Raw genomic sequence first — 23,943 nt, 5'->3', positions numbered from 1 at the left:
GAGAATCAGACCTCCAAATCTGGAGGAGTATTAATCTCTGTCTCTCTTCCACAGCATGTCTTTATCCTGTCTTCCTTCTCTCATCCCAACCAATCACAGCAGATGGCCCCGCCCCTCCATGAGCCTGGTTCTGTCGGGGGTTTCTTCCTGTTAAAAGGGAGTTTTTCCTTCCCACTGTCGCCAAAGTGCTGCTCATAGGGGTTCATATGATTGTTGGGTTTTTCTCTGTATGTGTTATTGTAGGGTCTACTGTACAATATGAAGTGCCTCGAGTTGACTGTTTACCAGACATTATGTGAACGCGACCACAGTAGTAACACTGAGTTTTTTACAGTGAAGGGTGAGATAGGAGAGGGAGGGGAGTGATGACATCAGCAGGAGGAGGAGAGTCAGGGAGAGGGAGGACAGGGAGGAGAGGAGGACAAGCAGCATCGTTTATCAGGCAGAGAGGAGGGAGAGAGAGGGAGAGACAAACGCTGGGCAAGCACAAAGGAGGAGAAGAAGAAGACTGATGGTGTCGTCGGAGAGAGCGACAGCCGGAGGAACGAGAGACACTGAGACAGACAGACAGAGAGAGAGGCGAACGGGAGAAGACGTTAACAACCGTCCTCTGGGCCCGTGTGTATGTGTGTGTTGGTGATCAGCTGATTGGAACACACGTATTGGAGGGCGGAGCCATGATGGGCAAGGACTACATGTTGGCCATCATTATAGTCAACTATGATGGTAAGACACACACAATCACACATACATGCAAACAGGGGTCCTGGTGCTGCTGCTGCCTAACCAGGACCTGCTAACGTGTTTGTCCACAAAAATGAAACTGCAGCCTGTTAGCATAATCTCATGACCTCTGACCTTTTAGCTTCACTGCTCTGACACAGACTCATGATTCTGAACTTGTTAGCTTATGTTCGTTGTGTTAGCATGTTGTCATGATTGAACCTTAGAGCTTTAGCTTCAGTCTGTATCAGTACATCATGTATGTAGCCAGCAGGTGCACCTTTCACACAGTTACTGTCAACGTGGATTATCCAGCTGCAGCAGATCTGTCAGCACAGCCATCACTGTAGTCAACGTTAAGCTGTCAAATGTATAAATATAAACAGAAATATTACTGGAGGCAGAGAGGGGGTACACAGGTTCACAGATATTTAAGAACATTTGTTGTTGTTGTTATTTGGGGTCTGTTAGCATGATACCATGTGTTAGCCCTAGCCTGGCTCTAGAGTTTGTTTGTGCAGGTACGTGGCTACACGGAGTGAAGCATTTGGATATATAACCTAAGTGCTCACTTTAAGTCTTCCAGCTAACCAGCATATGAGTGCTGATTGGAGGAAAAGTAACAGAATAAGCAGAAATAGTCTTCAGTGTTTTTATTGTTAATGCAACCTTTTTTGTTAGCTTTTAGCCTTGCTAACTGACTGACCTTCTGGTGTTCGGGGTCCTCATCAGGCCCAAAACATTAGAGAGGGACAGGAAAACACAGAGGGACACAACAAAGTCTACAGAAGGACGGTGGTGTTTGTCCTCCATCACTCGTCTTTTAAAGGGTCATTATGAGCTAAAGCTCCGCTGCAGTCGGCACACAGGACGCTCAGGTCACAGCCTGTGAAGTCAGCTGTTTGTATCCAGGGCTGGACCAGACTCCGAGCTGCCGTTTCTCATATATATGCAGCGTTGGGAAGGTTACTTTTGAAATGTATTCCACTACAGATTACAGATTACATAATCCAAAAAGTATTTTGTAACATATTCCGTTACGTTACTCAATGAGAGTAACGTATTCTGAATACTTTGGATTACTTATTATATTATCATGCTTTTTTACATTAGGTAAGGCAAGTACATGATGCTGTGTGATATTCTGTATACTAAAAGGTCTGCGGCTCCGAACCGTAGTAAAGGGACCTCTGGCTGATACGTCGGGTTCGCTGTCGGCTCGTAGCTGAAAACTAGCTTTACTTTGTTGTGCTGGGTCAAGTTTGCTAGCGAGAGACAGAGAGAGGCGTTGAAAGGCTGCTCAACGGAACTTATTGTTTCAGAGGAAAACACGAACACAGTGTACAGTCGAGTCTTAACAGCTTACTTACAACTGGGCTCGTCAGGCACTCTGTTTGGCTGCAGTGGTTATTATTATATTTACATGCTTCCAGCTCCCGTTTCTGCTCGGTGACAGCTCCTACTTTTCCTTTTTCTCCCTCCTCGCTCACAGACACATCACAGGTCCATCCTCCCTGCAGCACGGGCTACGCTCCATCAGGCTGCATGCTTTAGGGCAGCGGTCTCCAACCTTTTTTGCGCCACGGACCGGTTTATGCCCGACAATATTTTCATGGACCGGCCTTTAAGGTGTCGCGGATAAATACAACAAAATAAAACTAGTACCGGTACCAAAAAAAAGATTTATTCATAACACACGTGAAAAGACCCAGGAAAACCGAGTAAACGATAAAAACGATAACAAAATAACGCTGAAAACCGATAAAAACCCTGAAAACCATACATTTCACACCTGAGCCTCAACTCTCGCGGCCCGGTACCAAACGACTCACGGACCGGTACCGGTCCGAGGCCCGGGGGTTGGGGACCGCTGCTTTAGGGCAATGCCCGTAACACTCTGCCTGTTGCCTTCATATTAAATCATTTTTGTGAATAACTTATTCCTTCTTATCATCATGCGGCCGCGAGATTGAGACACAGACATTAGAGCCTCGTTTTGTTTGGGGCGTGGAAACCAAAAATAGAGAGGGCATAGCCGAACATATGAAACAGGAAAGTACCGTGTAATCCCTTTATTTCAACAAAGTAACTGTATTCTGAATACCACCTTTTTAAACGGTAACTGTAACGGAATACAGTTACTCATATTTTGTATTTTAAATACGTAACGCGGTACATGTATTCATTTCTATTAGTCATACCATTTAAAACAGCCGGGTCGCACATGTACAAAATAATGTCCCCAATACAGATTAGAAAACGAATAAAAAGCTAAGGCGGATTTTTTCTTGAAAAAACAAACAAAAAGAAAAAAATAACAAAAATTTGTAACTTTGACCAACAGATGGAGTCTCTCTTATTATTCTTCTTCTTCTTCTTATTATTATTATTATTCTTATTATTCTTATTATTGTAAAGGAAGCTTCCCAAACACGGGGTAAAGTATTTCTTATATTCGTATCTCAGTCGTTGGTGCCGTCTCAGTCCTTCATCAGCCCTGAACCAGCAGAAGCTCAACGTTCAGCTTCAACATGAACATTTATGAGACAAACCTTTAGTTCATGCTCAGCAGGCGTCTCTCCCTGTTTGGGGAAACAGACTAAAATAAAGGTTTGGATGAGCGTGACTTTAAACTTTCATCTTAATCTGAAACACGTGTGATTATATACCAGGAATATTAAATCCCCCACATGACTGAATGTAAGCGTCTCAGTGTGTATAAGCTCCCAATCACAGGTAACTGTTGTCTGACACAATCAGTGCTCTGCTGTGGGAACGACTTTCAGGCCGCAGCTCTGCTGGTCAGCAGCATGGCCCCGCCTCCCCGTCTCAGGCTGATCGTATCGTTGTCTTTTAATCAGCCCATTCAGCGTCTGGTGTCTCGGAGCACTTATTAATTATTCACAGCTTCTCCGGTTTCCTCTCTTCCTCTAACGCAGCGTGACCTCCGATCACCGCCGGCCTCTCCTGTTGTAGTTTTTACAGAGATATCAGGAATAAAACAGGAACATTCAGAGCTCAGAGAGTCAGCAGTGTGAGAGCAGAGCAGGAGGCCTGAAGGACACAAGGTGGTGGACGTGTCCGTGCTCGGGGCACAGCTCATAGAAACATACAGACTTATGTTCAGGCTCAGGATTCTCCAGAACAACCCAGGACCCTGCAGGGAACCAGAATCTGAGAAAACGTTTCAGATCCACGGACGCACATCTGAACATCGCTGACTCAGTGCAGAGAGCAGCCAATCACAGAGCGTTCAGCTACCTTTAAAAGGACGCTTTCATTAAACGTGAGCTGCTGAATGTGTCTATACAGAAATGCAACCGCTCACTTCATTGAATTGAAAATGATTATAAGTGCCGTTGCTTTCAGAGTGAACAGATGCAGTTGTGATGTGTCAGCGCTGACTGCGCGCGCATGGACGTGTCCTCTGCAGCAGACAGCAGTGCTGATGTCCCGGGATCGATACCTGATCTGATGATGGGCAGAGCGGTGCTTTAACCCCATACGACCCGAACTCTTCCACAGCAGCATTTTTAATCTCTCTTTGATATTTGGGCGGATTGGGACCTGATGAATGTAAAAACAAAGAATTACCTGATTTTTGTTTTTAAGGAAAAGTGAGAGCCACATATGAGGATATTTGTTTAAAATTTCGATAGAACAGTAGCAGGATAATGTCCTCGTAAGTGGATATCAGGCCCTTGTAGAGCAAAATTGAGTATTTTGGTCTAAATAACCCAAAATGTGATGTGCACATATGAGGACGCAGGTCCTAGGAGGTTAAAGCAGCTGTGAGGTGATGGATGTCTGAGCTCAGTTTGTGGACTCAAAGCTGGAGCTGACAGTGAGCATGTTTCAGCTGCACACAAAATGAATGTTTGTCTGAACTCTGAGTTCAGAACATTTGAACATTTTCACATCTGAAAGAAGTTTGACGACACGATTAGAGATGAGTGCAGTAATGAGATTACTTTGGCTAGTGCTTTATTTGAACCCTGACTCGCATTTATGAATGCAGTAACACTCATCATCATCATCATCATCATCATCATCATCATCATCACGGGGTGCTATTGGTTTAAACAGAAGACTAAAATAATCTAAGAATATTTAAGATTTTGTAAAATCTTCAACGAGGGTTTTCAAACTCAGAGTAAACTTTATTGTCATCTCTGCCATGTACAGTTCGGTATATGGAGACGAGACGACGAGGCTCCAGTTCCATACAGAGCACAAGAACAACATATGGGAAGAGTACGAATAAGAATAAATCTAAAAATATAAAGGGGAGTAAATGTACACTTTGAGGTAAAAGGGTTAATAACAGTCTAAAATTTACAATTGAGATTTAAAGTGACTTTGTTTAGAATGACCAGCGTAGCAGCTTCACAGTGTGAAACAAAGTGATCAACATAAGCAGGAGAGCAGCATCCAGCAGTGGTCTGTGGAGTCCAATAGAGTCAGTTTACAGTTTGTGTGTGTGTGTGGGGGGGGGAGGAGCCTGTGGTGAGTTCAGCTGCTGTCCCGCAGTCTGCAGGATCGGCCCCGGTGCTGCAACAGCGTCTGCCGTATGGGAGGGAGGAGAAAAGAGTCGTGTGAGGGGTCACGCACGATGCAGGAGGCCCGACTGATGCAGCGTTTGTGAAAGATGCAGCAGAGGCAGAGATGGCCGATGGTGTCGGCAGCTGCTTTGACGATCCGATGCAGCCGGCTGTGGTCGCCAGCTACAGCCACTGCTGTGACCTGCAGGGGGCACTGTTAAAAATATTTACTGATATAGACAATACAAAAGGGTCTAAATGTGAAGGCGCACATTCATTGGCTAATCAGTCGATCACAGTTTGTCAGCCAATGAGCGTACTCCTGTCGATGCTCCAGTCTATCACACGTGTGATAGAGCGACTCATGAACAGAACAGGAACCACACACATCGCCCACTGGTGGCCATCAGATTGAATGCAGGTTTAAGCCCCGCCCATGTTCTCAGAGACAGAAGCTTGCTCCATCTTTTAAACAGTTCACATTTACCTGCTTTGTGTCCCTGTAGACAACATCTGGACAGACCAGAACCTGCTGCTGGACCCAGACCTTCCCTCTGGCTGGAGAACCATCAAAGACTCCACGGGAACGTACTACTGGCACGTTCCCACCGGCGCCACCCAGTGGCAACATCCCCGTCTTACAGGGACACCGCAGCTGCTCGATGCCCAGGTGAGAAGAAGCAGACCTGCTCCAGTAAACCTGCTCAGATTGACCCGGTCACCTCAGGCTTTTCTTCTTCTGTGGTGTCTCAGCAGGAGGAGGCTGGACAGCAGAGCTCCAACAAGGAGACAGAAGGTCCACCTGAGGACAGGTAACACATACATGTGCAGTATGGGTGATGTGTTCCCACCATGACAGCTTAAAGGTGTCCAGGTCCAGGACACAGCTGTCCTTTAAAGAGTGACGACTAAACTGTCCTCACAGTGGACACACGTCCTCACAGTGGACATGTGTAAACTGTCCTCACAGTGTAAACACAACCTCACAGTGGACACATGTCCTCACAGTGGACACATGTCCTCACAGTGGACACACGTCCTCACAGTGGACACATGTCCTCACAGTGGACACACGTCCTCACAGTGGACACACGTCCTCACAGTGGACATGTGTAAACTGTCCTCACAGTGTAAACACAACCTCACAGTGGACACACGTCCTCACAGTGTAAACACATCCTCACAGTGGACACACGTCCTCACAGTGTAAACACATCCTCACAGTGGACACATGTCCTCACAGTAGACATGTGTAAACTGTCCTCACAGTGTAAACACGTCCTCACAGTGGACACACGTCCTCACAGTGGACACACGTCCTCACAGTGTAAACACATCCTCACAGTGGACACACGTCCTCACAGTGGACACATGTCCTCACTGTAAACACATCCTCACAGTGGACACATGTCTTCACAGTGTAAACACATCCTCACAGTGGACACATGTCCTCACTGTAAACACATCCTCACAGTGGACACATGTCCTCACTGTAAACACGTCCTCGTACAGCTGAAGTCCCGTCACAGCTGTCCCCACTGGTTACAAACATCCCCACAGGTGTGTCCTGGACCCCGACCCTGGTCCTCACTGTAGTTCTGCAGACTTATGAGGACACACTGATCCTTGTAATCATGAGGACCTGCTGTTTGCACTCTACACCTGTGCAGGTGATACTCTTTTTGTTTCTCAGGTCTTCGTGGCACGAAGATGACCTTACCAACCACGACCCCGACTCCAAGGTGAGACAGCAACATTAATAATACCTGATTCTGTCAAATAAATAAAAACTCTGTCACTTTAACTCTGACTGGGGCCACAGCGCCCCCTGTGGTTATTGTTCATTTACACAGGTAATAAATTAAGGGCACATTCGACTTCCTGTGTGAACATGATGAAAATGATGGAGAGGTTTCTGGAACGACGTGTTGAACACAGAAACGAGAGGTCCTCGTTGGTCCAGGACTTATTCTGGTGCTCTAATCTGCGCTAATCTCACTCTCTCTCTCTTTGTTTGTGTCTGTGTCTCTCGACCTCGTTTTATTGCGCATTAATCTGATTTAATCTCTCTGCCTCTGTGTCCTGGTTTCTGTTTGTCACCCATCAACCTACTGTCTGTCTCCCCCTCCACCTGTCTCCCTCTCCACCTGTCTCCCCCTCTACATGTCTCCCCCTCCACCTGTCCAGTGTTTTGCCGTGCGCTCCCTCGGCTGGCTGCAGGTGGAGGAGGAGGACCTTTCTCCTGGTCGCAGCAGCCTCGCTGTTAGTAACGTCATCCAGCAGCTGTCTCACTGCAGCAGCCCCGAGCAGAGAGACCGGCTGGGTGCCTGGGGGGAGGTGAGACACCTGCTGCCCTCCTGTGGCAGGATGCAGGAAGTGCACGTGTGTCCTGTGGAACCTGTTTATCACCTGTCCATCCACCTGTCTGTCTGCAGGGCCGCGAGATGATGCTAGTTCTGAAAAAAGACACCCTGACCCTGTTGGACCCATTAGACCACACCCCCCTGCACTGTCAGCCAATCATCAATATCCGTGTTTGGGGGGTGGGCTGCAACAATGGCAGGTGAGCCAATCAGAGAGCGTATTCCCCCGCTTCCTGTGTTTGTGCTTCACTGAGCTGAACTCCTGGTTTGTGCTCCTGCATGCTTCGGTTTGTTTACACTAACTCTGTGTGTTTCTTTGCCACGCCCCCTCACACCTGGGCAGGGACAGGTAAACCACTACCCTTACACTCACAGCCTCCTCCACATGTCAGGGTCATTAACTAAGTTCAGCTGCTGATCACCACCTGATCGGTCCGCTGTGTGCGTGTGTGCGTGCGTGTGCGTGTGCGTGCGCGTGCGTGCGTGCGTGTGTGTGTGCGTGTGCGTGTGTGTGCGTGTGGTGCATTCAGGGACTTTGCCTTCGTGGCGGGGGATAAGGACAGCTGTGTGCTGAAGTGTCACGTGTTTCGCTGCGACGCTCCAGCCAAAGCCATCGCCACGGCGCTGCATGAGATGTGCTCAAAGGTCAGTGGAGGTCACCCACATCTCAGGGCCACCTGCAGCTCAGGGTCAACTACAGCTGTGGGTCAGCTGGTTTACCTGAGAGGTCAGAGGTCAGCGTTTTTTACTTCTCTACACTCTGTGTTTAGATGATGTCTGAGAAGGCTCTGATGAGGCCGTCCCGCTCCCTGACCATGGAGAGCATCTCACCTGAGGACCTGCCGAGACAAGGTGAGTCACCTGCCGTGCGTCCTTAGTGTAGACGCTGCGCTCTGATTGGTCCTGCACTAATTTTGGCTGATTACTGATCTTGCTGTCGTTTCAGTGGAGTTTCTGGAGGCAGTGCGGCAGCAGGTGCAGAAGTTTGAGGTCCAGTACATCGGCAACCTGCCGGTGTCGCGAGCCATGGGTAGGACATAAACACACCTGTCACACCTGGGCTGAGCTCAACCATTAATATGCATTCACTGGAAACACTGGTGCTTTGGACCATGATATACACTCATGTACAGCACACACATACAGGTGATCATGCAGACAACCATGATGCAGACTTTCAGCTTTAATTCAAGCAACTTAACAAAATACTGCTCTAATTATTTAAGATCTTTTTTATACACGGCTCCCACATTAACAACATGAGACCAGGTGAGTCCTGGTCATGAAACCTGGAGATGCACGGATCAGCTGAGCGACCTGAAACAGGCCTGAAGCGCCACAGGGAACATCTGACGTGGACGATCGCAGATGTTGAGGTCTCCGATCAGGAGGGCCTCCGTGGAAATAAAACCCTATGTGAATGTTTAGTGTAACCAGTAGGAGTGTTTTAATATTGTGTGATTAAAACGTTAAAGGTCGCTGATGTGTGTCGCAGGTATGGAGGTGTTGAACCGAGCGATAGAAAGCATCATGAACTCCACAGACCGAGACGACTGGGAGCCGACCGTGATCCACGTCACCGATAACGTCCTGTCTCTGTGGAAAGGAGAGGTACAGTCCTCGATGCACATAGACTTCAGGTCAAAGGTCATCATGGCTGTGTTTAACCCTCCTCCTGTCGTGCTGACAGGACGGCGACGAGCCATTCTGGGAGTGTCAGGTACGCTTCCTCACCTTCCTGGGCGTCGGTCACGACAGCCACACCTTCGCAGTGATCGTGGACGGCGGCACGCAGCAGTTTGAATGTCACGTGTTCTGGTGTGAACCGGACGCTGGGATCATCTCCGAGGCCGTCCAGGCTGCGTGCATGGTGAGAGATGCAGGTCACGGACATCACACTGATCACCTGACGTACACTCAGAGTTTTTGTTGATATATTGCATAAATATTAATCATAAGAATAAATCATTCCTCTGGCGCCCTCTGTTGGCTGCTGTTGCTCCTTCAGGTCCAGTATCAGAAGTGTCTGGTGGCTCAGACTCCTCCCCCAAGGACCAAATCATGGCGTGCAAACCCGTCAAAGGTGAAACGGGCCAACTCCATGGATGGCGCCGCCTTCCCTCCCCTCACATCCCGTCACCATGGTGGCAGCAGCTCCAGCATGATGGCGCAGAGGATGGCGAAGGGTAGCGGCAGCAGCAGCAATGTGAGGAAGGGCATGATGGCGTTTTTTGAAACTTTCCGCAACAAACAGGCCGCCACGTCCTAATGATGAAGGCGGGACCACCAGAGCCCCCAGGGGTTAGGGTAGCTGATTCTCCAGATATGTTACCCCTGACCACACTGGGCCTCCAGACCGGCCTCTGATTGGCTGAACTCTGTGCACATAGGGCTCTGGTGGTCCGCCTGGCTGAGTGACATCACCAGCAACTCCAGAACACGATGCTTGGACCACAAACACACCTGAATCAGTCGCTGTGATTGATCAGCAGGATGAGTGAAGGACGAAGTCGATCAAAACCTCCACCAACACGTCCGAAAGTTTAAAGGCTAGCAGGTTCATCGCTGAAAACATCCATCCACACCATAAACAAGGCTGAGCCCTGACCTTTGACCCCTTCAGCTCCATCTGTGCACATAGAACCGAGGTTATGAGTCGTAACTGAAGTTCATTTTCTTGTTTCCTGTCGTCACAGCTCCTCCCCTCGAGGGGCGGAGTCACATCTGCTCCTCCTAACTGTGAGGCGTTTGATTTGAGAGGTAACATCATCAGTCTCTGTGTGTGACTGCCACAGCCTCACCTGAACTCTGTGCGGCTCTCCAGGGTCTGTCACCACCACAAGCACAAACGAGGGAGGAGCAGAGGAGGTGGCGATCGGCTCAAAGGGTAACAGTGAAAATCCGCCCACGTTAGTAAAAAGGACCGCTTCACATCCAAGGTGGAGGAAGACTTCCTGTAAACAGAGGACACGTAGCAAAAACTGTAGAGACGCGTCTGTTTGTTCTGCTTTGAGCTTCATTATCGTGTTTTAAAGCTGCACTGACTAACTCGGCCACCAGAGGGCGATGAACACGCGCTGGAGAAACAGACTGAAGATAAACTGGCCTGTTTCCTGTGCTGAAAGCAGCAGTTTGCATGCAGGCATGAACTGAAACAAATGCCACGCCCACAGTGACATCTGACTCTCCTTCTGCTTCCTGATTGGCTGACGTACCCTTAAATAGAAGCTGTGCTGTATTTACTGTTATTAGGTAAGATTGAGTTTCTGAGCATCTGACAGGCTGTCGTTGTTTCCTCGCAGTAAAAGTGATCAATGATGTCATGTATAAATGAACCAATAATAAACTGATAAAAACATTTTTTTCTGGTATGAAACTCGAGCAACAGCTGTTTAAAGAAATAACATTTATATGTAAAAAAATTGTATTTATTTTTTACACATTAAATTAAATAAAAATGTAAAAACATTTATAATGAATATAAATATTTTAAAAGTAAGCACAAAAAAATCATACAAGTAATAAAATAATAAATCTTATTAATAAAAATGTAAAACATTATCATTTATGAAACAATAACACATATAATGGGAAAGAAAAATCGATATTATTATTGTTTGTGTAAAAAAACAAAGAAACGGTTAAAAACGATTTTAAAAAGTGAAAAATAAAATATTAAAAATGTAAAAAAGATAGAAAAACAGAACCAAAAATGAAAAATATTGAAAAATTAAAATACATTCAAAGATGATAAATTATCAACAAAAAAAATAAAGAGATGAGGCTGAATGTTATTGATCAGTGATCAGTTTGTATGAGCAGATATCTCTGAAGCTGTTTCCAGGGTGACTCCTGAAAGCTGCAGACTTTATTTGGCTTCCTGTGAACCAGTCTGAGCCCAAACGCTGCAAGAAAAACAAACAGGAAGCCACCATCAGTGGAGCAGGAGGAGGAGCAGGAGCAGGAGGAGACCTCTGACCACACCTCCTCTGCCTCTGGCAGCTGTCTGCCCTCCTCAGCCCGTCAGTCGTCTGTCAGCTCACCGGGGAGAAAATCAATGATTTAGCAGAAGTTTGTCTTCAGCTGGAAGGTGAGTTCAGATTCTGTCACACCAGACTCCATTTAAAAACCACACGTTTAAAGGCTCTGTGATGACTGCAGGTTTCTTACAGGCGGGCAGCAGACTGAGGTCAAAGTTTCCTGGATTCTGACGTTTTTTTGCAGTGAGGTGGGTTAAACAGAGACGAACTGAAGAGACGACACTTTGAAACTGTAAAATTCCAGAAGTGTAAAATGAATTAGTTTGGAATTCTTAGGCTTGCTTGTAAAACCTTAAATTGCAGGATTCGTGAATGGAGTCTGGTTATTTGGTTAAAATGAACTTTCTGTTGTCTGGTAATAAAGTATTGACGACTAAACTGAAGCTCTGAAGTAATTATGGGAAACCTTGAGTTCCCGTTCAAACATCTGAAAGCTTCTTTGTGTCTCAGCTGGAAGTTTTGTGCTGTGCAGACGGTAAATAAGGCTCAGCTGACACCAACAATCCTGAGCGTGAATAAAAACAGTGTTGACAGAGAGGTGGAGGTCTGTGGCAGCAGATTGGATTATGGAGCTGTGAGGCAGCGTTCACTGACCTGACTCTGACTCAGGAGACGCGTCAGCATCCACGCTCAGACAGCCGCTCAGTGTCTCTGCTCTCCTCTTCTACAGCGACGCCATCAGCCGACCGTCCCTCCAGGATGAGCGCCGAGCCTCCGCCGTACCGTCCTCACTTCCCTGAGGGCCCCTCGGCCCCCGCCTTCTCTCCAGGTCTGTCCTCTTTTATCTTTGACATCACTTCCTGTGTGCAACTGCGCTGCACAAGCTTTACTCTGAAAGACACAAAACTGGCTTCATGTTCAGCCACAGAGGTCAAAGGTTGGCATGTGCCATCACCAGTGATGGGCAGTAACGCGTTGTAATGAGATTACTTTTTTCAAGTAACGAGTAAAGTAAGGGATTACCATTGGAAAAAAGCTAATTAGATTACCGTTACTTTCCCGTAGGAACGCTGCGTTACTGCGTTACTAAAACTGTGATTTTATTGCGAGAATGTCTCACGACAGTGACGTAAGCGAGTGCGACGTTCGTGACAACAGCTGTGTGCAGATCAACAGTGGATCACATATCGAGTGCAGAGAGAGTATGAGCGTGCAGCGTTTAAAGCGTGGAAGTACTGACCTTACTTTGAGTTTGATTCCATAAAAAGTGACAAAAACATGAGTGTCCGCTGTGCGTGGGAAGAAAACTTCTTTTTACAGCGAAAAAAACCCCTAAACTTCCAACAAGCACCGAGTAGCTACGACGTAATGGGAAACTCACAGAGAAACTCGCGGATTCTTCACTGACCGCGGCACACTGCACCAGGGTAACCCTCGCCTACACCCTGCTTAAGGTGAATGGCACAGGACTGATCTTTGACTTTATTTATTTTCTGCTGGTTTTATTGCATCTAGAAAATAGACTGACGTATGACAGTGTTGGTCAAGTTACTTGAAAAAAGTAATCAGTAACTAATTACTGATTACTTCCCCAAAAAGTAATCCCGTTACTTTACTGATTACTTATTTTCAAAAGTAATTAATTACTTAGTTACTTTTTAAAAACACGATTTAGATCTTTCAGCCCATTCTCTTTTTCTGCATATCCATCATACAAAATGTAATCAAATGGAAAAGTCTCTTTTTAAAACTTTATTAGTTTTAACCTTTTAACTTGTTATATTGTTTATCATGACTCTGGTTTTACTGGCCGATCAACACAGTTTATAAACTGGTATATGTCACCTTGTTGCTTTGTCTGTAAGTGGTCATGTGATTGACCACGACTCCTTTATTCTTCCTCAGTCAAACAGCAGCACTCGTGCGATTGTTTTGCCCCCTGAGCTCCAGCTGTTGTGCCAGAAAGTGATGGTTACCGTCCGCAGGAGCACAGCTGCTTAAAGCTGCAGCGTCCTGATTACTTACAGCTACTTCCTGCAGCTGATATAAGCTGCAGTGAGCTGAACACAGCTTCAGCCGTCTGTTGAAAAACAGTAACAGACCGCATTTCCTTGTTAGTAACGATAACGGTGTTGTAACGATAGGAATAGTAATTAGTTAGATTACTCGTTACTGAAAAAGTAACGCTGTTGGTAACTCTGTTATTCCCATCACTGGTTATTAATTACTAATTACTTTTTTCAAGTAACTTGACCAACACGGACCATCACTGCCACAGCAACAGCCTTCATTAAAGTCATTAGTTAAAGTTTAGTTATGTGATGAGCTTCTTCTGCCTTTACTGCACACGGGTGGAGCAGGGGAGGAGGAAGGAGGGTAGCGGAGGAGGAAAGTGGAGCAGGGAGGATGCAGGCACACAGGCGGCTGAGGTGCGTTCACAGGCGGCTGAGGGCGTTCACAGGCGGCTGAGGTGCGTTCACAGGCGGCTGAGGTGCGTTCACAGGCGGCTGGGACAGAAGAATTCAGTTCAGGAAACCTGCAGAATCTGAGCCAATCAGCTGTTTTCATTTCTCAGACTGAGGTTTAAGTTTTGATCCTGTTGTTTCTTTACAGCTCTCGCCTGTCAGCCTGGCTTCTTCCCCAACTCTCCGTACCAGGTACCCAGCATGCACTGCTGCAGCATCCTGAGGATCATCAGAGATTATGAAGCTTCTGGTTTTATATTTCAGCCTCTTTTCAGTTTTAGGATTTAAAAATTCTTTGACTGCATGAAAATAAATTTTTCTTCAAATTAACGAACTGTCACTTGACCATCAGTGTTACTATGGTAACCACGTGTTTCCTCTGCAGACCTTCCCTCAGTCCTATTACCATGAACATCCAGGTTACATGGCTCCGATGACCCCACAGAGCACCTTTGGGACCCAGTCGGCCTACCAGGGCAGGCTCGACGGGCCCCCAGGGGCCTCGTACCCACCAAAACACGCAGGCAGGTCAAAGGTCACGACACAGAGAGCTCAGGCAGGGTCAGCAGTTTGTGTGTCATAGTGGGGAAAAATCTTCCTCCTCCATCCTCAGCCTCCACCCTCCCTCTTCTGCACATGCTCAGACGACCTCAGCAGCTGCGAGTCTGAGTCGTCATGAACACATAACCACATAAAAGAAAATACATATAAAACAAGAAAAACAAGGTTTTCTGATTGGCTGTCCCTCACAAACAGGAGGCGGGGCTTCTCTGATGGCCATACAAGGATTTCTCCTCTCTATGACATCATACGGATCCCAAAATAGAAAAAACTGTAGAGCCGTCACAACTGATTGTTATACTGGGTACGCATCCTGCAGGCTTTAGTCATGTGACTTCCTGTCCTTCCAGTTTACGTGGTGGATCAGCAGCAGGATCAGGGCGGCGGCAGGAAGTCGTGTCTGGCGGCGTGCTCGACTCTCCTGTGCTGCTGCTGCCTCTGGGACCTGCTGACTCGGCACCTCTGCTGACCTCTGACCTCCTGTCACACAGCAGGTATGAAATCAAACAGTTCAAGTTTGATTTTCTCATCAACACCAAACTGTTTTTATGTTCTCATGTTTCTCCTGCGACAGGCTGTGGACCTGTACAGGTGTACACGCCTCTCCACCTGTGTAACTGGGATAGGCTCCGCCCCCTGTGACCCTAATAAAGATAAGAGGATGGATGGAAGTTTGTTCAGTGTTCGATGATGAACTCTTTCTCTTGACTTCTGAAATGATTAAAATACAAATATTCGTGTTTTTGTTTTTTATTTTAATTCTTCAGTAAAAATCAAAATATTTGCTGTTTGTTTGTTTTAAGATGTTAATGTACAAATTGACTGAACTCCAGAAACTCAGTTTGATGTTTGCATCAGTAGAACTGCTCCAGCTTAATGACACACTTCATCTGCTCTCTGTTAAATAAACTTTTTCAGACACATTAATGCGTCTTTGTTTGTCTCTGCAGGGTTTTTATTTCATGTGTTTAACAGAAGCCACTCAGCTTAAATAACTGATAAGGTTTGAACTTTGATTCTAGGACCACAAACACGAGGTAAAAACTCTTTATTTTATACATGAAGTATGTGATGGTGTTTACAGGACTCCTCTGATTGGTTTAGCCTGCTGTCAGTCTTCTGCCTGCCGCAGACAGATCCAAAGTTTTACTGCTGTGATGCTCACGTTTGAGACTTAAAGCTGATAGGAAATAATAAAAGCCGAGTGATGAATTCAACATTCAGAGAGTTTGAAGTAATAGCAGTAATGAAAGATTTATGATTATTACATCGTCTCAGTGCGACATCATGCAGAGGAAAAAGTTGTTTGATCTTTTATGACGGCTCTTATTTTCCATCTGTTCAGTTAATATTATTTCGTCAGCTCTATGTTGATGCACTGACCATTGCTTACTTCTAATAGTCACTTTATAAATGACATTTTATTCATTTAAAAACATTTTAATTACAGTGAAGAACATTAGTCATGTTGACCTGTGAATGTTTTTTCTGTGTTGATTTTGTTCATTTTTTAAAATCATGCATGAACTCAGACTTTGTTCCATCTTAGAAAACAAAACAAAACAATAATATGAATCCATCACCTTCAAATAAGGAATGACTACAAGACATTTTCATTTCACCGTGTGTTATACATGTATAACTATGCATGTGACAAATAAAAAACCTTGAACATTTTTCAGGGTCAGAAATTCATTTTTATTTTTTCACACTGACTTTGTGGAAAACTTCATTTGTTTCACAGCTCAGTAGAAGAACCTGATAAACTAAAATAAAATGTAGAAACATCATTTGTTGGGTGGTTAAACCAATACGTCCTCCTCTGATTGGTCCAGCTTGGCCTGCTGATAACACGTCCAACCTTCTGGAGATCAAATAAATTTTAAACTTATGTTTTAATTTAACAACAAGTTTAAAATGCTAATAAAATGATATTTATGTTGTAGTACTTCAGTTTGACCACATGAGGGTGACTTTTAATCATCATCAGATTAACCTGCTGTTGCTTCTACTGTTTGGATAAAAATGCTTTTGTACACACTATATTTGAACATGTTTTAATAATATAAATACTTAGCAATAAGTCAAGAATAAAAATATATATATTTATATTTGTAACTCTGAAGCGCTCTTGCGGGCACCTCACGATGCTGGGTGGAGCATCCACAGCTGTTTACTCCGGAGGAAACTTTGTGGAAGGACTCAGACACGAGTCAGTGATGCTCACTGCTGACTGACGACAGCCACACTGAGATGCTGAACCTTTCTGTTTCTGCCTTTCTTAGCTGCTGTTAGCCTCCGTTAGCCGCTCTTAGCAGGCGACGTCTTTGAAGTGGCTCAAATGTTGTTAGTGACTCGGACACTGAGCTGTAAGCTGCTGCAGTTAAGTCTTTTCTCTGACTCCTCCCCTCATCTGGTGGCGTTTCTCTTTGATTTCTAACATTAAATGTAAAGAGTCGCTTTAATGTCGGTCCCCTCGTGTTCGGTTCGTTAGTCTCTTCTGTACTGTGACTGCTTTTTTTTCTTCACTGTTTTGATGTTTTTGATATTTTGTGACAAATAAAAATCAGTAAAAATCATTTTGTCAGCTTTGTGTTGCTGAGCTGAAGAGCGCCTGCAGACATGAAGAATGACCTGTAGGGAAACTGCCGACACTTGAAGAGAAGCAGATTCCTTAAGCTCGCTGAATCTCAGCAGGTGACGCTCTCATCACAGTCGTCCACAGGCGACCACGCTGAACTTGTTTCTGACACTTTTGTGGATGTTTGAATGTAACACAGTGATTAATAAACAATAATGTTTATAAAACACATTTTAATTATTCTGTGAAATTAATTTGACCTGAACTGAAAAAAGAGAATTAAAAAAGCAACTTACCTCAGTCTGAGTCTGTGTCGTCATCGAGTCCGTGGCTGTGACATCACTTCCTGTTTGTCCCGCCACGGTCATTATAGTGGTTAAGATACAGTACAATACAATTTTATTTATATAGCAGGTTTAAAACCAGGGGGGCACACCAAAGTGCTTCACAGCGAGGAATAAAGAGTAATTTACAGTAAGTCATTAAAACAAGTTAAAATAGAGAAAGTAGAGAAAACAAACAAAAAGCATTAATAAGTAGAAACAGGGAGAAATCATGATTATCCAGAGAAACGATACAGCAGTTAATGAGCGGTGAGGATTAGCAAGTCGGAAAAGCTTGAAGGTTGAATAGGTAACTTTTTACGCGTGCTTTAAAGGATTGAATGGAGTCAGAGGTGCGATTGGTAGCAGGAAGACTGTTGCAGAGGTTTGGTGCTACAGAGGCAAAGGCACGATCACCCCTAGTCTTCAGACGGTGCCTGGGCTGGGCCAGAAGCAACTGACCAGATGATCGTAAAGAACCTCTGGGAGTATAGAGACCGAGGAGGTTGGTGAGCTAGTCAGGGGCAAGGTTGTTCAGGCATTTGAAAGTAAGCAGCAGAACTTTAAAATCAATACAAAATTTAATAGGCAGCCAATCAGAGAGCACTGGAGTAATAGAGGCAAACCTTCTAGTTCTGGGTAGAAGACGAGCCGCAGCAGACTGAGTCAAGACCAAGTTGAGACAAAAAGGTCTTTAAACTGCAGCCAGATGCTGCTTCGTTTACGGGTTTCAGGCATATTTCTCTGTGCGGATCCTTCTGAAGTCCACCACCAGCTCCTTGGTCTTGCCGACGTTCAGCTGGAGGTGGTTGTCCTGGCACCACGATGCCAGATTCTTCACTTCATCCACGTAGGCCGCCTCATCGTTGTTGGAGATGCACCTGCCCACCCTCACCACCTGAGTTCCCCCAGTGAGGAAGTCCAACACCCATGCACACAGACGGCTGTTAAGTCCCAGATCCCTCAGCTTTGTGAACAGTCTGCAGGGCACTATTGTGTTAAACGCTGAACTGTAATCAACAAACAGCATTCGCACATAGTTACCCTGTTTCTTGTCCACGTGGCTGAGAGTGGTGTGTAGGACGTGGGCGATGGCATCCTCTGTGGATCTGTTGGATCTGTAGGCGAACTGCAGTGGATCTGTGGTGTCTGGGATGGAGGAGGAGATGATGTTCTTCAGCAGCCTCTCAAACACCTTCATTACTACCGAGGTCAGTGCAACTGGCCGGTAATCGTTCAGGGATGAGGGTTTGCTGTTCTTGGGCACAGGGATGATGGTGGATCTTTTGAAGCATGTGGGGACCACAGACTTCGCCAGGGACTCGTTGAAGATGGAAGTGAACACACCTGCTAAAACTAGAAGATTTTGCCATGTTTAACAAAGCAATAAATAAGTAAACAACTAAAAAGGTGCATAGTCTGAGCGGAGTGGTCAGGAAGGCGTCTGGACGTGGCCGCGCCATCTTACAACATCCATAGTTTGTTCACTGGGACACTGGAGAGGTTAAAACCTAAATTCTTGGGTCAGAGACTGTAATGGAGACCGGGATCCCATTACCCATGTTTTTACTAGTTTGAAGGACTAGTATTTAAAAAGTTCGATTAAAAAAAGAACCTGCTCAGTCATCCAGGTAAGGAAATCTCAAAAGGTTGATTCTGTTCATCTGGACGTTTTCAGTGGGAGAAACGTTTCTGTCACAGACCCGGCTCTGGGGACTCGGGGTCCGTGGGCAGTGGGGACTATGACTGTTGTTGTTGTTATTATTATTATTATTATTTGGTGTGTTGTCTGCACTGCCCCTGTGCACATCTGTATGTAGGCAGGTATGTGTCTGTTTTGCCTTTCTGCTGTGGCCAAGTTACAGGCACCTTCAGCCCTGGGGGCGTGGCCTAACTTGAGGGCTGGCCACACCCGAAGTCCTGGCCGCACACCTGCTCCTCATCTGGGCTCGTCGGGGGAGCTATTTAGATGAGCGATGGAGCTTCCACCGACGCTGGATTATTGCGTTTGACGTCACGTCAGGCTTCAAGCAAGTCAAGCGTGAGTGTATGCCTGCTGGGACAAGTTGCAACGGCTGCCTCTATTGTTTCCCCCTCAGGAGGAGTGTGGGACGAGAAGGAGCGGTGAGCACGGGGAGTGCAGGGACACTGGGGCAGAGAGCACTACACGGCAAACTGGGGATTCATTGTTGTTTACTTCACCACCTTGTAAATAAACACTGTTGCACTGAAGAGTCCGGCGTTTGGGTCCTGTTTCCCCACCTCCCCACGGTCTGCCAGCCAGACCGTGACAGTTTCGTCATCATCAGGTGACTTCTTCAGTCTCAGCTGACTGCAGGTTTCCCATCTGTCAAAGCTAGGAAGGCACGTAAAGAAAGCTCCAGGTGATGCAGGAAGTCAGCTGCTGCCTAAGTGCAGGAGGATTGGCAGGATTTATACATCGAGGAAACTAAACAACCTCTGGCTGAGAGGATGCACAACACAGCAGAGCCACCTCGTCAGGCCAGGACTCTGCAGTCTTTACACCTACAGGCCAGTGGACACTCTTTCAGTGATGAGGATGTAACATCCTGGACAGGGAGGAACGCTTTGAGGGCGGAGTCAAGGAGTCTTAGGCCCCCTCCTCCATCTCTGAATGGAGGAGGGGGCCTAAGAGTACATCTGTCACCATCTTACATGCTGTGATTGCAGCCATTCCCCAGCTCTCTAATGGACATGGATCAGTGGTCATGAGAATTTGCATATTAATGATCATAAACTGACCTCGCTGTTCATTTAGAGACCGTGAGGGGCCATCCTACCCTTTCTTAAAGAAAGGAACCTCAGAGCTGTTCATTTGATTTCTAAACCTAAGGTCCTTGTAAATGTATTTAAGAAGTGTGAGGGACCCCATTAGCAGGGATTAAGAAACGTGGGTCCTAGTGTTGCTACTGAGTGTGACATTAGGTCTAATGGCACTGTGATTCAAGCATTAGAGCAGCTCACTATGTTTGACCGACAGCATTCAGGGATAAATGACCCGTCCAAACAGCACCTGCAGGATTGTCCGGCGAGCGTGACGTTCACTTTTCTTCACAAAGATCTGTAACAGCAGCAGAAAAATGGCTGTTGATCACAGGCTTTGTGCTTTGCTGCACGCACACTACAGCAGTGATGTACCACACACAGATGGAGTCGCTAAATTACACAACTGCTGACGTGCAACCAACAACTACCTGCTTCTGTTTCCTCCTATTCAAAGGGAGGCGCTAACAGCAGACTCAAATTGTAGTGTAACAAAGAGGAAACTATTCAACAGAGACACAAACCACACATCAACTGTAAAAGACGAACATGGCCAGCAAACACAAGCGACTCAGCAAGTACATTTAAAAATAGCAATGTAGAAAATGAGTGTGATTAAAGAGTGATAAGACTCAACACTCACTTTACCTTTCTTAGGTTTCATCTGTCTTTGATCTTTTCCTCTCACTGGTTTCCTTTGTTTTTACAATAGTTGATGTTTAAACAAACCCTCGATGGCAGCACTTTGTGGATGACACGAGGAGGAAATGTGATTTCAACACTTCTGACAGACGCAGAGAGAGCAAGTACAAACCTCTGTAGCTTCTCTCGTCTCCGGCAGATTCACGTTTAAACGATCAGATCGACTTTTCTGACGAGGAGACGTGTTTAAAACTCAAAGTTTGATCTCTGGTGTCTTTTCAGTGACAGATGCAGCAGCTCCATTTCCTGAATCACCTCGTTGTACAATAAATTTAGTATATTTAATGAAGTCAGACAAAGATTTAACGTCGATACTGCGAGTCTGTGAAAAACAAGCCGTCAGTGGGAAGGCCACACGAGCCTCGCTCTCCTTGAGCTTCAGACTCACATCCAGATGTTTTCTTTAAGTAGAAAAATATGCAGTATGATGTGTGGTGTGACGTGGGGCAGGGATAGGGCCACCTCTGCATCACAGCTAAGAGAGTGAAAGATCTTAATGTTCTGACGCGATTAACAACTATCAGAGAGATAAACAACTTTTCTCCATTTCATAATAATAAAGCATTTTACTCTTAATTAAGACAAATCAAAATATAAGTTTGATCAATGCATAAATATTGTGTGAAAAAGTGACTTCCCCTAAACCTAATGACTGCTTGGGCCAGTGGGGACAACTGCCAGTGAGTCTTTCCCACCCAGGGACTCCAAGAAGGCGGGGTACCCTGAACCGCCACTCGGCGCGTACGTGAAGACGACGGTCAGGGCGCATTCCCGACCTGGAAGCGCCTCCTCCTGGCCTGTTTTTCTGTACCTCCTCAATAAACTGTGGTGAGAACAAACTATCTGGTGCTTGAGACGTTATGGAAATGTTACAATAAAAGAAATGGAAATCAGGAAGGTCAAACACGTTTTCACACTGCGAATGCGGCTTCACCGTGACTTAGTCCTCAGCTGCAAAATGTGGTGAAATCACTGAAGTTCTCTACTTTCTTTAACAGAGTCAGAGGAACCACAAAAGAAAGAGATAGAAGAGAAACCAGACCTCAGGATGGTGCTCCTTGGAATAACTGGATCTGGTGCATCAGGAAACACCATCTTAGGAGGAGAGGATGCTTTTGAATCTAAACCATCTCCGAACTCGGTAACTTCAGAGTGTCAGAAGGAAATGTTTGAAGGTCAAAAACTGGCTGTGGTCGATACTCCAGGTGTGTTTGATAATGTTCAAACTGAAGAGGAGATGAAGACAGAGGTCAGGACATCAATCTCCTTTGCTGCTCTGTGTGGACAGGTTCACAGAGAGATTCACACCATGGCCTTGTTCACACGTGGAGATGACCTGGAGCGTGGGAGAGTCACCACAGGAACTTTCATCAGGGAAAATCCAGCTCTCCATGACTTCATCCGTCAGTGTGGTGGAGGATATCATGTTTTTAACAACAGAAGCAGAGATCCTGCTCAGGTCAGAGAGCTGCTGGAGAAGGTCAACACCATGGTTCAGAGAACCGGAGGAAGCTGCTACACCAGCGAGATGTTTGAGAAGGCAGAGAATGCTATAACCAAGAGATGGAGCAACTTCAGGAGGACAGGCTGGGCTAACGGCCACTGAAGCAAGATATGAAGCAGAAGGAACAACGAGTTTATTCGGGGCAGCTGGAGCTGCCGCTGGAGTCGGTGCTGCGATTGGCACCGAGCTTACTGTTGGAGCTGCAGCTGGTCCAGTGGGACTGTTGGTGGGAGCTGCACTGGGTCTGGCAGCAGGAGCTGGAGTGGGAGCTGGAGTGGGAGCTAGAGTGGGAGCTGGAGTGGGCCGTACTACTGCTGCTAAAGTCAGGAAGCAGGCGTGTATTACACAGTGAAGAACAATCACTCAGCAGCAGCTCGTTCAAGTCACATCATCAACACAATATTCACCAGTCTTCATCAGTATCATCATTTTTATTATCCTATTTGATTTAAAACGAATGATTAATTATTATTGATCACGTTAGTTTGGGGACATTCTTGAACTGTTCTCTCAGTGAGAACCTCAGATGATGTAAATCGTGTTTTAAAGCTGGTGAGTTTTCTTTCTTGTGCTGTCAGAGGAGAAGCTGTAGAAGAAGCTGCAGTCAGCAGACGTGACAGTAAAGACCGCCTCCAGGGTTTCTACCTTATAATATGTAGCATCTGGAGTAAGTAAGACACATTTTATTTATAGCACATCTGTTAAGACGAGGAAAGTGTTATTTATATGGCACCAAATCCCCACAGCAGCAAGGCGCTTCATGTTGTAAGGTAGACCATACACCATTAGATGTTATCCACAGCGTGTCTTTGTCCTGTCTGTGGGAAGTTAAACCTGATACCTGTCCAGGGGGTACAGGGGGTAGGATGGGCTCCAACCGCTCCATGACCTGAAGTCAAATGCAGAAGAGAATGGATGGACTGAGATTCTTCGTCAGCAGGCTGTGGCCTCTGCTGGGGCTATGTCTAAGGCCGTGAGCTTAAAGCGTGAAGCTTTATGCATCTGGGCCCAGCCTCCATAGCAAGGGCATTTCTGCTGAAGGTTGCAGTGCTGTACATAGACAGGTGCTGCTGTTCTTCCAGATGTGACCCACACTGGTGACTTGCTGCTTCCTGGCAGTTAATTAGTCTGAAGCAAAGCATGCTGGGACTGGATCTGTCTGACTCGAGGTCAATTGAATAATTGTTACAGGAATGTGTTCAAAGTGTCTGTGCTGATCCGCACAGCTCGTTCATGTTATTCATCAGTAAAGTGGAGATGTCCTCCTGTCGTTGCAGCACATCATTGTGGGGCTGCCGTCAGGTCTCAGCTGACTGTTCAACTGTTCAGACCCCACAGGGTCTCTGCCCCCATGGTGGGAGCAAATGCACCTGACTGCACAATCATGATCAGCTGTTCCCTTCATTCAGCTGTTCA

At 46.0% G+C, this 23,943-nt stretch overlaps 2 protein-coding genes across 5 annotated transcripts; both read left to right on the top strand.

The window, feature by feature from the left end:
• Positions 1-413: 413 nt before the first annotated feature.
• On the top strand, positions 414-10,985 carry LOC121812557 (amyloid-beta A4 precursor protein-binding family B member 3-like). 3 transcript variants are annotated; one of them, XM_042215081.1, is made up of 13 exons: positions 414-726; positions 5,771-5,934; positions 6,021-6,076; positions 6,958-7,006; positions 7,452-7,601; positions 7,700-7,827; positions 7,971-7,976; positions 8,158-8,272; positions 8,398-8,479; positions 8,574-8,657; positions 9,123-9,238; positions 9,318-9,497; positions 9,636-10,985. In XM_042215081.1, exons 1-13 carry the CDS (start codon positions 678-680, stop codon positions 9,894-9,896), a joined length of 1,440 nt encoding a protein of 479 aa, XP_042071015.1. In that variant the 5' UTR covers positions 414-677; the 3' UTR covers positions 9,897-10,985. The 3 variants fall into 3 exon arrangements, with proteins under 3 accessions (XP_042071015.1, XP_042071013.1, XP_042071016.1); XM_042215079.1 differs by having other exon boundaries at positions 6,018-6,076; XM_042215082.1 differs by lacking the exon at positions 7,971-7,976 and having other exon boundaries at positions 6,018-6,076.
• Positions 10,986-11,374: 389 nt separating this feature from the next.
• Positions 11,375-16,477, top strand: LOC102288875 (cysteine-rich and transmembrane domain-containing protein 1). Of its 2 annotated transcripts, none has more exons than XM_005949913.3 (7): positions 11,375-11,717; positions 11,800-11,855; positions 12,338-12,436; positions 14,221-14,264; positions 14,458-14,596; positions 14,984-15,127; positions 15,208-16,477. In XM_005949913.3, exons 3-6 carry the CDS (start codon positions 12,367-12,369, stop codon positions 15,100-15,102), a joined length of 372 nt encoding a protein of 123 aa, XP_005949975.1. In that variant the 5' UTR covers positions 11,375-11,717; positions 11,800-11,855; positions 12,338-12,366; the 3' UTR covers positions 15,103-15,127; positions 15,208-16,477. The 2 variants fall into 2 exon arrangements, with proteins under 2 accessions (XP_005949975.1, XP_005949976.1); XM_005949914.3 differs by having other exon boundaries at positions 11,789-11,855.
• The last annotated feature ends 7,466 nt before the right edge of the window (positions 16,478-23,943 follow it).

The sequence above is a fragment of the Haplochromis burtoni genome, unplaced genomic scaffold (assembly GCF_018398535.1).
Source record: "Haplochromis burtoni strain Fernald_Lab_line unplaced genomic scaffold, NCSU_Asbu1 Contig_654, whole genome shotgun sequence".
In the NCBI taxonomy this organism is placed as follows: Eukaryota; Metazoa; Chordata; class Actinopteri; order Cichliformes; family Cichlidae; genus Haplochromis; species Haplochromis burtoni.
The sequence above is the reverse complement of the archived record's forward strand: the minus strand, read 5'-3'. Positions and strand labels throughout refer to the sequence as shown.

What these genes read in the sequence shown, in the direction of transcription:
- LOC121812557 (XM_042215079.1), top strand. Translation starts at nt 678, where the DNA reads ATGATGGGCAAGGACTACATGTTGGCCATCATTATAGTCAACTATGAT. An exon ending in CATTATAGTCAACTATGATG is followed by an intron (nt 727 to 5,770) that starts GTAAGACACACA and finishes GTGTCCCTGTAG; the next exon opens with ACAACATCTGGACAGACCAG. An exon ending in TGTCTCTGTGGAAAGGAGAG is followed by an intron (nt 9,239 to 9,317) that starts GTACAGTCCTCG and finishes TCGTGCTGACAG; the next exon opens with GACGGCGACGAGCCATTCTG.
- LOC102288875 (XM_005949913.3), top strand. Translation starts at nt 12,367, where the DNA reads ATGAGCGCCGAGCCTCCGCCGTACCGTCCTCACTTCCCTGAGGGCCCC. An exon ending in TCCCCAACTCTCCGTACCAG is followed by an intron (nt 14,265 to 14,457) that starts GTACCCAGCATG and finishes TTTCCTCTGCAG; the next exon opens with ACCTTCCCTCAGTCCTATTA. An exon ending in GTACCCACCAAAACACGCAG is followed by an intron (nt 14,597 to 14,983) that starts GCAGGTCAAAGG and finishes CTGTCCTTCCAG; the next exon opens with TTTACGTGGTGGATCAGCAG.